This window comes from Ostrinia nubilalis, chromosome 3 (genome assembly GCF_963855985.1).
Source record: "Ostrinia nubilalis chromosome 3, ilOstNubi1.1, whole genome shotgun sequence".
NCBI classification, from domain to species: Eukaryota; Metazoa; Arthropoda; class Insecta; order Lepidoptera; family Crambidae; genus Ostrinia; species Ostrinia nubilalis.
The window spans coordinates 5,219,157-5,232,706 of record NC_087090.1 but is presented as its reverse complement, the minus strand read 5'-3'; the positions used below and the strand labels follow the sequence as shown (position 1 = coordinate 5,232,706).

Below are 13,550 nucleotides of genomic sequence, written 5' to 3'. Positions count from 1 at the left end.
ATTGATATATTTCTTCGAAAGAATGTCGCTGATTTTCCCTGTAGCCCTTGCCTTCTTATAATTGAAAGCAGTATTCCTATACTTACGAATATGTCAATACTAATTACGATGTAGGGATAGAGATAGCCACACGTGCAGCAATGATTGATATTATGAATTAAAACTATTAAACCAATGAAAGGAACCGCCAGCAATTATCTAGTTTATGTGAATGTAGAGTCAACAAATTATAAATACTATGTAACAATCGAGTCAAAATTCTTGAATCGTGTTTTCAGTTCTTGTAGTAGGTACCTAGAATCTAGATAGAGGATTGAAGAATTTTATATCTGAATTTCAGGTCCACATGATCTTTCGGGGGCTCGTAAAAGACTTCTAAATAGACGTATTTTGTCAATATATCGTCTTAAGTTAATATGTCTTATTTGTATACTCCCATTTGTTCTAATTAGGTAGATTGAAACTAGAATACCCTATCAGAATGTACCTATGACATCCCAGCAGCATTAACAGCACGGCAGCTGTCCCAGCGGGAGTCCCGTCACTGCTGCGGTGTCCTTTGTTCATCTAATTACATACATTGATTGAAACTAGAATACCTAAAATACCCGTGCCATCGCAGCAGCATAAACAGCACGGCAGCTGTCCCAGCGGGGCGTCCCGTCACTAAAGCGGTGTCCCAAGTAATCCCATTACTGCCGCTCATGACTGCATAACTAAGCGCAGTCGTGTTCCTTCACGCAACCGGACAGCTGATGGTATTGTGAGACAGATCCTTTTCAATTATTGAAAATAATAAGCAATGTTTTAGTTCAGTCTTCATGTTGAATTCGTAACGGTATTTCGTGGAATTTATTTATTGCTAGCTTTCAGTACCTACCTATTTACTACGTCATTTCTATTAAATTGTCCTGATCATTACACATTTTCCAAGAGCTATGTATAGTAGGTATAATCCGATTATGAAAGTTCGACTGTCAAAGATGGCAAATAACATTGGTGAAAATTAATCGTGCTTTTTCTTTAATAAAAAACACTTCCCACATATCATTATACCTGTTTTCAAGATTTTTTAATAGAAAAAAATATTCCAGAACTTTAAGCAACGATCTTTAACTTAGGAGGCGAATACATTTTTCACTCGCACAAATACCTTGACAGATCTGACAATAACATTGATTTACCTGTAGCAATTGTTCATGTTATTTCTTTCTTTCTTGTCCGTTTAATTGCATCAATACTAATACGAGAGTACCTTTTCTAGATAGGTAAATCCTATTCCTATTAACTAAGACAAATTAAGCTGCGTAAGACGACCTAAGCTGGAGCCCTCCATATTGACAGGTTATTATGACAGGTTATTTCAGCGATACCTTCCCCAGCAGACGCCTCCGTCACTCTCTATCAAGGCATTGATATCTGTAGCAAGTGTTAAAATTTTCTTTGTTTCTAGTCAGTTTTATTGCATCATCACCTATTCTAAGGAGGTAAAGTATGGCATATTGCTTAGTCTCCGGTTTAGACCCTATCATACTTACTAAGACAACCTATAAGCTGCATAAGACCATAAGCTGGAGCCCTCCATTGTGACAGGCTATTATGACGTAGGTTTGTAGCAACTTAGCGATACCTGCCCCAGCGGACGCCTCCGTCACTCTCGCGGCGCTAAGTAATCTCATTACCGTCGCTCTCGGATGCATAACAGAGTTGTTCTCGGCTGCTTCAACTAACTGGACACCTATAGGTCGCGCCAGTAGAAACTGTAATTTTTACTAACAAATAGTTAACAAGAATAAATTGACACTGAACTGTGTCTAGTGATCGATGAGTCTTTGATTACAAAGTAATTTTAAGGATACCGAGACACTGAAATCTCAAAGATTAGATTTTCAAAATACTACAAGACATGATTTAAAATTGCGAGTTTTTGTTGGCGTGAACATTTGATCTTGATAGAATCTGAACAAATTCGATTAAACAGTTCTTATGATTTCCAGCCCACCAGCCTTGAAAATAATTGATATACCGTGTACATACCTAAGGTATTGAAATACTCAATATGAATATAGCTGAAAGTTAAGGACGCCTTTAATGGTCAAAATACAGCTTCAATTAATGAAATTGGCCAAATAGCCAAACCACTTAATTTAAATCTGTCAAACATTTGTTCTGAAGGCAGATCGGATATTTTGATACGGCGATCCAATATCCCAAACTAAGGCAACGTAATATCCCCTCAATGTCCAGCGGCGTCTTAGATATTACCCAAATTATAATCGCGATTAAGATTATGGATGCATGACTGAAGACGGTCTTGTTTGCTTCTGTTACTTAAGTGATATTTATGAATGCGGTAAGATAGATCGCAGATGACACCAACAGGGTGAATTGGAAGAGAATAAACTTACCTACTGAAACAATATTGAAAAAACATTTTTACTTATTGTTACTAGTTTGTATTGTTGTGCCTTTGTTAACTAATAAAAAGATTGACGCACGTTTAAGCTATTGTATGTCACCTGTTACAACTGAGCCATGTCATGATGTCACTATGAGAGGTAACATGAATACAGGTACAAAGGACATGCTAGATGTCTCATTAAAAGCACTTTAGTAAAGATACGTATATCTATGTTCCGTATATGAGTTGGGATAAAGGCTTACTTTATCCTTTCTAAAGACAGTTGTATTCTAGTGAGAATCTAAACAAGTTCATGGAAGCATAGCAGAGGTCGGTCTACTTGCCCAGATGTCTGGGGCGAGCTAGGTCGCAGACGATACCCAAATCTGTTGACCTTATTTGGGCAAACTTAGGTCGTTATTGATTTATTTTGATAGATTCTGAAGTAAAATAGATTAGCATCTCATCAAACTTGTTGGATTACTTCGAGAGTTCTTCGAATAAGTAGGTACCTACTCATAATATAAGTAAGTACTTTACTTTATTGAGATTCTCAATAAACGTGGAAAGTAAATGAGTTTCTTACATTTAAATTATATTTATTAAATTAAGAAAGATAATAAAAGCTTACTTAAAATTAGTACCGAGCTAGAGGGCTTTATAACTTGAGTAAGTTTAATCAAAAATGAAATTAAAAAGCGAAACGTGAATTTATTCGTGTCATATATTAAAGAATATTAAAGAAACTGACGTTACAAAATTCCTAGGTGTCTGGGTTGATAAAAATCTCAACTGGAAGACGCATATTGACACATTATGTAAAAAACTTAACCAGTATTCTTATGCTTTACACAAACTAGCTAAAGTTGTAAACCAATCTACGGTATTGGTTGCTTATCATGCCTATGTTTCATCAACTTTAAAATATGGTATTATATTTTGGGGAAATTCTACGGACAGGGAAATAGCTTTCAGAGCCCAAAAGAAATGCATACGATCAATCTGTCAAATTAAACCTACTGAAAGTTGTAAACCTTACTTTAAATCCTTAAATCTACTAACCCTCCCATCAATTTACATTGAGGAGGTATGTTTATTTGTCAGAAGAAATCCTCCTTTATTCTCAGTACATAAAAGTATACGACACAAAAACAGAATATGCTCAACTGAACACAAAACAGCACTGTTTACAAAAAACTTACCAGGTATGGCACCGCGAATTTATAATAAATTACCACATACCATAAGAAATAAAGAAGACTTATTTATTTTTAAAAAAATCCTACACGACTTTTTAATTGATAAAGCATACTACTCAGTTAGCGAATTCCTCCTGGATAGATCCATTTAAAGACATTATTCTACATAAATTGTTTGTTTGACTTTGTTATTATCAAATCTATGTGACAAATTGACATACTAATGTAATATTAAATTCTATCTACTAAATTTGACATTGTTAATTATTATTGTGACATTTAATTTAATTCTTTTGTATAATTTCTTGAATCACGAAAAATTGATTCTGTTGCATGCCGATATGGTATGATGTAGCTGAACAATATATTTTTTTATGTGACCTATAATATGTACCTACATTATGCAATAAATGATTTTGATTTGATTTTGATTTGATTTGATTTGATTCATGTCTGACTGACTGAGGGCATAGTCCTCTACAGGGTTCAACAATAGACGAATGATGTGTAAAAGCCAAAATTGCTTGCTTGATTGATTGCTAGAGTGAAGTCGTTAGGGGTCTTTTTATGAGTAGATAATCCCAAAGGCCTGTATTATGAAAGTAGGTACGTTTAAAACTCGGTTCGATCTTAAGCCTGTATTTTCATATTTAGATTTCAGGATCCAATCTGTATTTGATTATAGTTTGGAGCGTAATTTCGTAATGCAAGCTCAAAGCTTTGCAAGCAAATAGGTAACGGTAAATTTCAGAATTTCTCTGGAACTAATTTTTGAGCATTGTCCAGAATATACGGCAGTAATAACAGCACGTCGTGGCTTATTATTAGAGCCGGTGTATTATGCGGCGTCGGGCGCTGCGCTAATGCAAAATGCAGGTGCAATCCGCCGACGGACAGCAGCCGAGGTGATTACCGCAAAAATGAAATAGGCATCGCAGTGCCAGTGTTTGTTTTCAGTTCTAGTATTTATTTTCAAGCTCGTGGACATTGAAAATACGCGTGTTGCTGTACAAATACAATGCGCTGTTAGCCTGTTACACTGCAAATTATTGTTGAAAAAACTTCAGAAATACAGTACATTTTTGTTCGCGTCCACATTTAGCCTGATAATCACTTTCCATCAGGTGAGATGCAGGCCAAGAGTTTTCTCGTCGTGGATAAAAAAATATTAAAGGTAGCAGATCATTCAACAACTAATCCTTCAACCACACCAACGCGTGCAAATCACCATAGCCGGCGCGATCATAGGGAAAAGACAGGTCGCATGAACTGTCATGGGTCGCGCGACCTGTCATTGGCCTTTGATCGCGCCGGCGATGGCGATCTGCATCTGCACGTGTTAATGTGGTTGAATAGTATTTGTAAAGTTCCCAGTTTAACAATGGAATCCTTAAAATGGAATAAAGCTTAAAACATAAAAGCACTTCGGGGCTTATTATTAAAACCGAGCAAAATGCAAGTGCAGCCGCCTGCGCCCGAACAGGTAGCTAGGTAATTACCGCAAAAATGAAATAGGTAGACATGGTCGTCGCTCCGGTGTATGTTTTGTGGTTGTTGTTTTTGCACATTGCTTAAAAGGCGAGTTTATTTACGTTGTTCCGACTCGTGCACCATGTTATACTTATTTGAAGCTACATTATGTATACATACCTAGTTACGAAGCACAACATTCTAGAATATAAAATGGCGGGAATAAGTAATGTATCCGTTAATGCACGGAACGTTAAGTATTATTTTGATTGAACTGAAGATTTAAAAAGTATTATTATGTACAATCATTATACTTAGCATCTCATCTACCTACTCGAAATATTATGCATACATAGCCTAACATAATTTACTGCAGTAACCATGTTATTAACATGAAACAATATCATAAATCATATTAGACGATATGCAATAACAATGTTGATTGACTTCAGTACCTCTAGTACGAAAAACTTTCGAGTTCGTTTCGTTGCGTATTCAAAGTGTCATCGAAAAATTTTGTATGAAAAATTAAACAGCGCCCCCTATATTATAGCCGCCCTAGGGGGCGCTGTTTAATTTTTCATACAAAATTTTTCGATGGCACTTTGAATACGCAAACGAAACGAACTCGAAAGTTTTTCGTACTAGAGGTACAGTTAATTGAGATCGTAAGATAACACTAACTAAACATAAGTCATTAAAGTCATAAACAATGGAGCTTAACCCAATACTTCCTGTCAACTAACACCCAAACAATGTATCAGATTTTTTTTTATTTGCCAAAGCTAGGAAACTTTAGCGAAAAAAAAATCTTTTAATAAATAAATACTTACATTATCAAATTAAATAATCTTAACCTTATTAGGCACATGTAGGGGAGACCTAGGAGAGTTGTGACAGAGGTGAGTTGTGACAAGGCCGATTTCTCCATACTTAATATAGTTAGGAAGCTGGTAAAAATGCTTGTTTGTCGCTTTTAAGACGCTCTTTTTGACTAAGTACCTGCGGGCGGCGCATGAGACACGGTTACGTAAATATGACGTCTGTGTACAAAAAAATGCGAAAAGTAAGTTTTTCTTCAAAATTTTATTTCAATTTATATCATGTTTTAGTATATGTGCACTGTTGTGTTATTTTTTCTCAAGTTGCATGGTTATTCAGGTCTCAAAATGTAGCACTGATCTTTTGTGTGCGCATCGTGTTTAGAAAATAAAAATTATTATTCGAACCAAGTCGTCATTTTAAACACCTGTCACAACTCTCCTAGCTTACTTAATTTTTCTGCTGGGCCATTTCCACGATGTTTTTAGATGTTTTTTTGTGTGTTAGTAGGTTCATAATTTGTATAATTGCATGCTGTTACTTTTTTGATTCAGAATGCCTAATAACTATACATGAAAGCCATATAGTGGAAATGCTTGCTAAAGTCGAAATCTAGGACCTAGCTTATGAAGTGGTTAGGTTAAAGGGTTAAAGTTTAAGATGTGCTGCGACCTCTTACAATCTAAACTTGTCGAGATATATTAAGAAGAAAGAGGCTTATCAAGTAAACCCAGAAGGCGAAGCTCCGTCGATGGATTATACCACCGCGACTATTTTATTTTTATAGAAGAGAAATAAAATACTATAGGTATTAAGCGACTATAATATTAGCTAAAAAATATAATTAAAAAAATCCAGGGTCGTGGGAGAAAAATGAAAGCTGGAGAAATGTGGCTCAATCTGTGTAACGACATCCTATAACTATTTGTTTTAATTGGTACTAAAGGATGATTAAAGTACTTTTTTGCTAAAAAATCATACTTGATTGAGTATTATGGTATTTTTTATATCTAATAGATGAAATACAATGCTGTCACAACTCACCTCGGTACCTGTCACAACTTACCTCGGTGCTAGGAGAGTTGTGACAGAGGGAGTGGTCGAAGATTTTGGTGATTTGCTTAGAAACCCTAATACTTTAGTTAACTTTGGTGATTGTTTTGAAAACAGAAGGAACGGCGCTTCATTAATTTGTATGATTTATAGCTGTGGTATGTTTTTTGAGCGAGATATGGCCCCTAAAGTAAAAATTGTCACAACTCTCCTAGGTCTCCCCTAACCAAGCATTAAAACACTTTCGAAGGACTGTAAAATAATAGGAGGATTTTCGTAACATTTTCATAAAGTTGTGATCACACCACGCTATAAAAGTATATTTTTACGTACTAAGTATCGGCAACAGTGTTAACTACCCATTGCCGGTCATGTCGTCTCGTTCTAACGCATAGAGTCACAATTTGATGAGAGTGAGAGCAAAAACGGAAATGGATAATTGACAGTGTGGCCGTGTGTACTACGTTATTATGTTCCCTTGGCATATTTCACATTTTAACCGTCTTTCTTTGTTGTAGTGGACACTACGGCTCAGTACGACGCGGTGCGGGCGTACCTCAAGGAGCTGGACATCTCCAGCGCGGTGTGGGTGGGCCTGATCCGCAGCAACCCCGACGGGGACTTTACTTGGACGTACGTATACTTAAGCTGCTAAAATATACCTACTAACTCAATAGTTAACCAGACCAATCAATCAAAACCAGCTCTATAGAAATAATAATCATAGGATATCGATAGAGCGTTCTTATTAATGACGAGTCAAAAATTATGACGTCTGTGCAATAAGAATCATCTGCAAGTTATTGTGGCTCACAATAAGTAATTAAAGTACTTAATAAGGAAACTAATTAATGATTTTTAAGATACTCGTAGATATTAGCCACGAGAAAAAAGTCAGCCTTTTAATAGAGCAGCTGCTGATTTTCAAATCCTAATTTTTATTTGCATTACATGGTTACAACAGCTTTATCGCAACTTTAATGGCGTCAATGTAAAACTTTTTGAGGACATAATAATGTCAGGCTATAATATGGTAATTTACACGTAAACCTCAAATATTTCTTTCAAAGTCTGTTGACTTTACACTCTAAAAACCTGAAAATAAACATTTACTTCGTAGTGACACGCGAAACGGGTCGAAACAACGCAAAAACTTTACCCCAATGCTTGAGTCACATTCTAGTGGGTCAAACCCGACAGATAACGAGACCAAATTGCGTTTTGGGAAGGACCTTTCCTCGTTTAGGCAGTCCTGTCGACAGCAGTTTACGAAACTAGCCGTTGCATGTTTGCGGTAACAACCAAAGGGACGATATTTGTTAACTAACGAGTTTGCCAGCGTGTTGCATGAAACGTTATCTTCTACTAAAGCAGTTGCCTAGATCCAGACTTCACTTAGTATAAGTTTATTACTTTGGAATATCTTTACATCAGCGGTTAAAAGCTTGACAGCTGTCTGTCGGGGACGTACTCGTAAGTAGGTACATTATGACTTAAGTGTAGCTCCTGTAAGTTGATTTTATAAAGTGCATCACAGGGTATGTAGTGTTGAGCAGTCTGCTAACGACACTTGGATAAATGTTTGATTTAAACTCATAAATAACCGACGTTGGCGGCTAACAGCAACGCTACTTTGTGTTTGTGCTAGTATTTGCGCTGAGCAGTTTACGCAAAGTGCATAGCTGAAAGTTGGAAAGTCGGAAATGAATGAGAATTCTAGCGTGTTTAGATTTGCATATGGCGGGCAAGTTTACTTGAAAATTAAATGTGTTTGCCTTTTAGTTTGCAACGTTTAATTTACAGTAGCCATGAAAGTAAATTGCATAAATTACGAAGTTTATGGAGAGTTTGTGTAGCTAAATACTTTTTAGTAACATTGCACTTGAAATAAAAACTTTCGAAATTAAATTCGCATTTCATTAGATATGTGCCTTCTAAAGGCTGTACCATAATAATTTACTATGAAACGGTAATACGTGTCAGTAGTAGGATGGTCCTACCCTCCTCGAAGCCCTATACTTCCACGATCTCGCTTTGGCTGTCGTTTTCAGGTTGACATTGCCAAAACCTCAAATTCTCTCCTTATCTAATGTTTTGTTATTCAAATTAACCGACTTGAATTCAAAGCGATAGGTTTGGAGTTTGGAGTCTTAATTTTGACAGGATTTTGAATGTGATTCTTTTTTCACAGTGATTACCGAGGTCTCGGAGGCGATGGCTACTGGAGCTCCGCGCCAGACCCGCGGGCGGCGCCGCTGTGCGCAGCCGCTGACCCCGCTGCGGACTACCGCTGGGAGGCCAGGGCTTGTGGTGGACCCACTGTCGCATCTTTCATCTGTGAACTGCCTGGTAATTTATAAACAACATTTCCTGTTTTGTAGTCCTTTTTGTCATTGACATAACATCAGACTATTTTTTTCTGCAAATTCGTATCAGTTGCAACAAATACTTAGGATACCTACTGCAGTCTTTACTTGACGTGCCGACATCTATTTGGATTTTTCTTTCTCAAACTAAGAAGTGGTCCTTGTCCCACCAACTATGTAGTATTAATAGATAAAGGTAGTTATGAAAGATCTTGTTTGCAGTACCGCAATGGGCGCTCGGAAACGAAGGATGCATGGTGAAAGCATTGCCAGCGCTGACTGTACTGTACTTGCCTGAGAGCGCTGCTGTACAACTGAACGCCGATTGTGGCTTGGCTGGTGTCAAGAGAGTCCAATGCACTGGGAACGTGGTATGTATTCCTGTTTCTTAACATTTCTAGGTACTTTACATTAAATTCTAGAATAACTTTTTTCAACCCCCGTGTCCTTTGCAGAAACGTGAAGACCTTTTAAGAGATCTGTCGTGTGCTGAAGAAGATGAACCTTCCAGTACTGTGGGCTTGGTACCCACGGGCGCCACTTCCACCGTAACCTCCGAAAACTTGTTTACTGATCAAGATCTTAACGAAGCAACCACGGAAGAAAACACAACCACTGAGCACGAGGATGATATTAACCAATCCAGCACTATAAAACCAACTCTGCTGACATTTAATAATCCATCTTTGGTAGATCAGTCTAAACAAGAAAAAATTAATAAAAATAATCACATTTATATCCAGAAGAATATTAATTTAGATGCTACGTTCAGGGATAATATGCTGAGTAATGATATACCAAAATTAGGTAGTGATAATTCTCTTTCCAGTGACATAGAAAAATTAGAGGATGATAAGCACTTACAACATAAATTGTTACACGATGAATTTGCCAGACATGGCAACTTTGAAACAATATTCACGCAACCCACTGATCATTTTGTACCACCTCTAGTTATGGCCAAAGCAAAAATTAGCGATGATATGACCGTTTTATCCCTGGAAGAGAAACATGCACAACAACTCGCAGAACAACGTTATTCTAAACATTTGCACCCACAAGTTCTAGCATCGGAAGTTGAACCCACTGAATCAAAAGTTATTGTAAATAAACTAAAAATTGATGATGTAACCGATAAACCCCTAATTACTACAGCATATTCAAGTACATTAAAAGAAGAGGTAAAACAGAATTTAGTCAAAACTATTATCCCAAAGAAGTATAACGATAAATATTACGGCCTTAAGGTCAAAAATTTAAAAGCTATGGAAACAAAACCAAGTAAAACAGAAAAAATAGCAGATACCAATTCAACTTTAACAACGGAAAGTAGGCCAAAAGATGATGAAGTGAGAACAAAGTACACGACTAGTGCTTATAGCGATGATAAATCGGAAGAAGAACCGACGATCGATCTAACTGTGATAATTAAGGAACCTGAACTTAAAAACAATGGTAATTTTAATAACCATTCCAGTGAAATTCCAAAAATTGAAATAATACAAAATGACAGTTCTGTAAGTGAACCAGAAGTTAAATTGACAAATCCCGAAAATTCTGAAGGGCAAATAGAGCAAGAAATTTCAGTGAAAATACCAACAAAATCTGGTCATAATGTAACATTGACTCACGAAGTAATAAAAATAACAATAGTAAAGGAAGAGAATTCTAGTGAAGTACCATTGGTTTTTGAAGTCACAACGAAAGTACCAGTGTTTGAAGATGATAATGCCGAAACTTCAACACCGACAATCAAAAGCAGCCCGAAAGAGAATCAAACACCAACGAGCAGTCCTATAACAGCCGATATATCGTCTACAAAACTCACACCAGAAACCACTGCAGACAGTGTTGTAACAACGCCATTACGTGATTTAGTATTGAGCACATTTAAACCGACTCCAGGCAATGTATTGAATGATAAGTTGACTATCAAAACTGACTTCTCTACGACCTCTGTAAGTCCTATCCACATAACTACGATGACAAATGAGAACATAACCGCGGACATTGGGAGAAGCAATGAAACGGAATTTGAACTGACAAGCACTTCAATTCCTTCTATCAAAGACATTGATGAAACCGAGACAGAGCCTGAAGATATGTTGGAAACTAATACCACAGACACTTCACAAACTATTGACGACTTCCAATCCCCGCTTTTATCGGCTGCTAATGAGCCCATACATCGACCCAGCCGGTCTCGGAGACCGCAAACACCACCCAATCGGAATAAATTTAACCCTTTCCGTATACTAGGTTAAGCACATCACAATTTACACACTTACTTTGACTGCCATAGAGGAATTCGATTAATATTGACTGAAACTACAACATCTAATTGAATTAGAATGGTAGGTCATGGTCACTTATTTGTGATGGCACAGTGCACTTAGCTGATACCCGACATGCGCTGTCAGTCATATAAAGCGCATTATGTTCACTACATAGTTACATTTATTGTCTTACATGCACATCATAGTTTGATATGAATTTAATGTATGAAGTAGTTAGGTATTGATTTTATTAATGTGATTAATTAACGCTTGTTTACAACAGACGCTTCGATTACATACTCAGTAGATATAAAATAGACAAAAGTAACTTAGTCAATTCGTATTAATAGCATAGCTATATCTTACGTAAGACACACACACACATAATATTAATTTAAAACTTAATTATAACGGTAAATTATACAGACTTTTACATGTTTGCCAAATACATCTTTGAGGTATTAGAGAAATAAACACCATAGATTTTGATGTCGAAAATAGCATCGTTAACACTAGATAATAATTTATTCATAAACTATTCACAATCCATATCATTTTAATATAAGAATGTAACATTTAATGGAATTTATTTTTATGATATTTATATTTTTGAGGAAAGAGATTACGCTGGAGGAGAGACGGTAATAAATTGATAGAGTTAACAATTTATGTAAAATGTAATGACAGCGGAAGAGGCGAGTAGTTTTCGTGTTATTGATATTTTATTTATGATTAAATTTAGAATATGTAGTAACGATAGATGTTAAGGTTTTTGATAAATAAATGGTATAAAAACGATTTCTTCATTTACTTGAATCCTTCGCCGCCAGCTGTTTATGGCCCGTAAGCCGCGCCTGAACATTCCGTGAGCCACTAAACCAGTTGAAAGCCGATAAACTGCTTAAAATATATCCACCTTACGCTCTCCCCGACTCTATGGACTGGGAAATGAAAAATAATGTCCGTGTCTCTCATAAAAGTACACGGTATTTTTCTTATAAACATCTCCAATGAAATAGAAAAATTCTATAAACAATTTCATTCTGGTTTGCTTTGAAACATAGCAAAATGGTTATTGCTAGCGAGAGGTAAGTACGTACCTACTATTTACCTTTGACATTTGTGGTTGTAGTTTATGTTCTATAGCTCTTAAAGAAGGTTTGGTGCGAACTGCGGACTCCTCATAGTTTTCAAATACAATTTTTCAGAAAGCTCTTTTAAGTTGTGCTGCTCACGCGTGTACAAAATTTCGAATAACACCCTAAGTACTGCTCGTAGAACGTATTGTTGACAAGTTCAATTGAAGTGTACGCATTGCAACTATCATTTTGTGCCAACATTGCAGGTGATTATGTACTAATCATGATAGCCATCATATCACGCGTATGAACTGGGTTTAATTATTAGGCTGTTGAACGATCTAAACCATAATTGAATCTGAATTTGGCATTTAAACATATCAAGTTTAAATGCCAATTTCAGATTGTTATAATAATTTCTGTCCATATCGCACAATAAATAAACTTTTAAGAAATGAAATCAGACCATGGGTACTTATTTTATACAGCTAATATAGTACTTAGAGATCGATTTTAAGTAGTGAGGTGCATGCATGGCTACTATAATTTTCCGGGAAGTTTTTTTTCCTCGTCAAGAGTATTAACGCTTGAACTTCCGACGATATAAGTCTCGGAATACCGCAAGTTCCAAGCCACTTGCCGCAGCCAATATTTGCGGAACACTTTACCGCCACCTCGCGGAGTCGCGTCAAAGTCCAACTTAATTTCCCAACGAGTATGCTTATCAATATTACTTGTAACAACTTCGGAATTTACACTTTTGAAACAATTCGAGAGCGGGTTTCTGGCTAACTTCGAGTTTTAATTACAAGTATTCTTGCTTATTATATTGAAAACCCAATACAATTTTGAAAGTGAGTTCTTGAAAGTTATTTGGCAGAAAC

General features: G+C 36.4%; 1 protein-coding gene across 1 annotated transcript in view; it reads left to right on the top strand.

Annotated features, from left to right (window-relative positions):
- The window catches only part of LOC135088144 (uncharacterized), a 78,832-nt gene extending 66,449 nt beyond the window's left edge, over window positions 1-12,383 (top strand). The window contains exons 3-6 of the mRNA XM_063983027.1: window positions 7,464-7,578; window positions 9,137-9,294; window positions 9,534-9,682; window positions 9,767-12,383. Coding sequence (XP_063839097.1) covers window positions 7,464-7,578; window positions 9,137-9,294; window positions 9,534-9,682; window positions 9,767-11,575 — 2,231 coding nt within the window. The 3' untranslated portion in view covers window positions 11,576-12,383. The remainder of the gene's footprint in view (window positions 1-7,463; window positions 7,579-9,136; window positions 9,295-9,533; window positions 9,683-9,766) is intronic.
- Window positions 12,384-13,550: the final 1,167 nt, after the last annotated feature.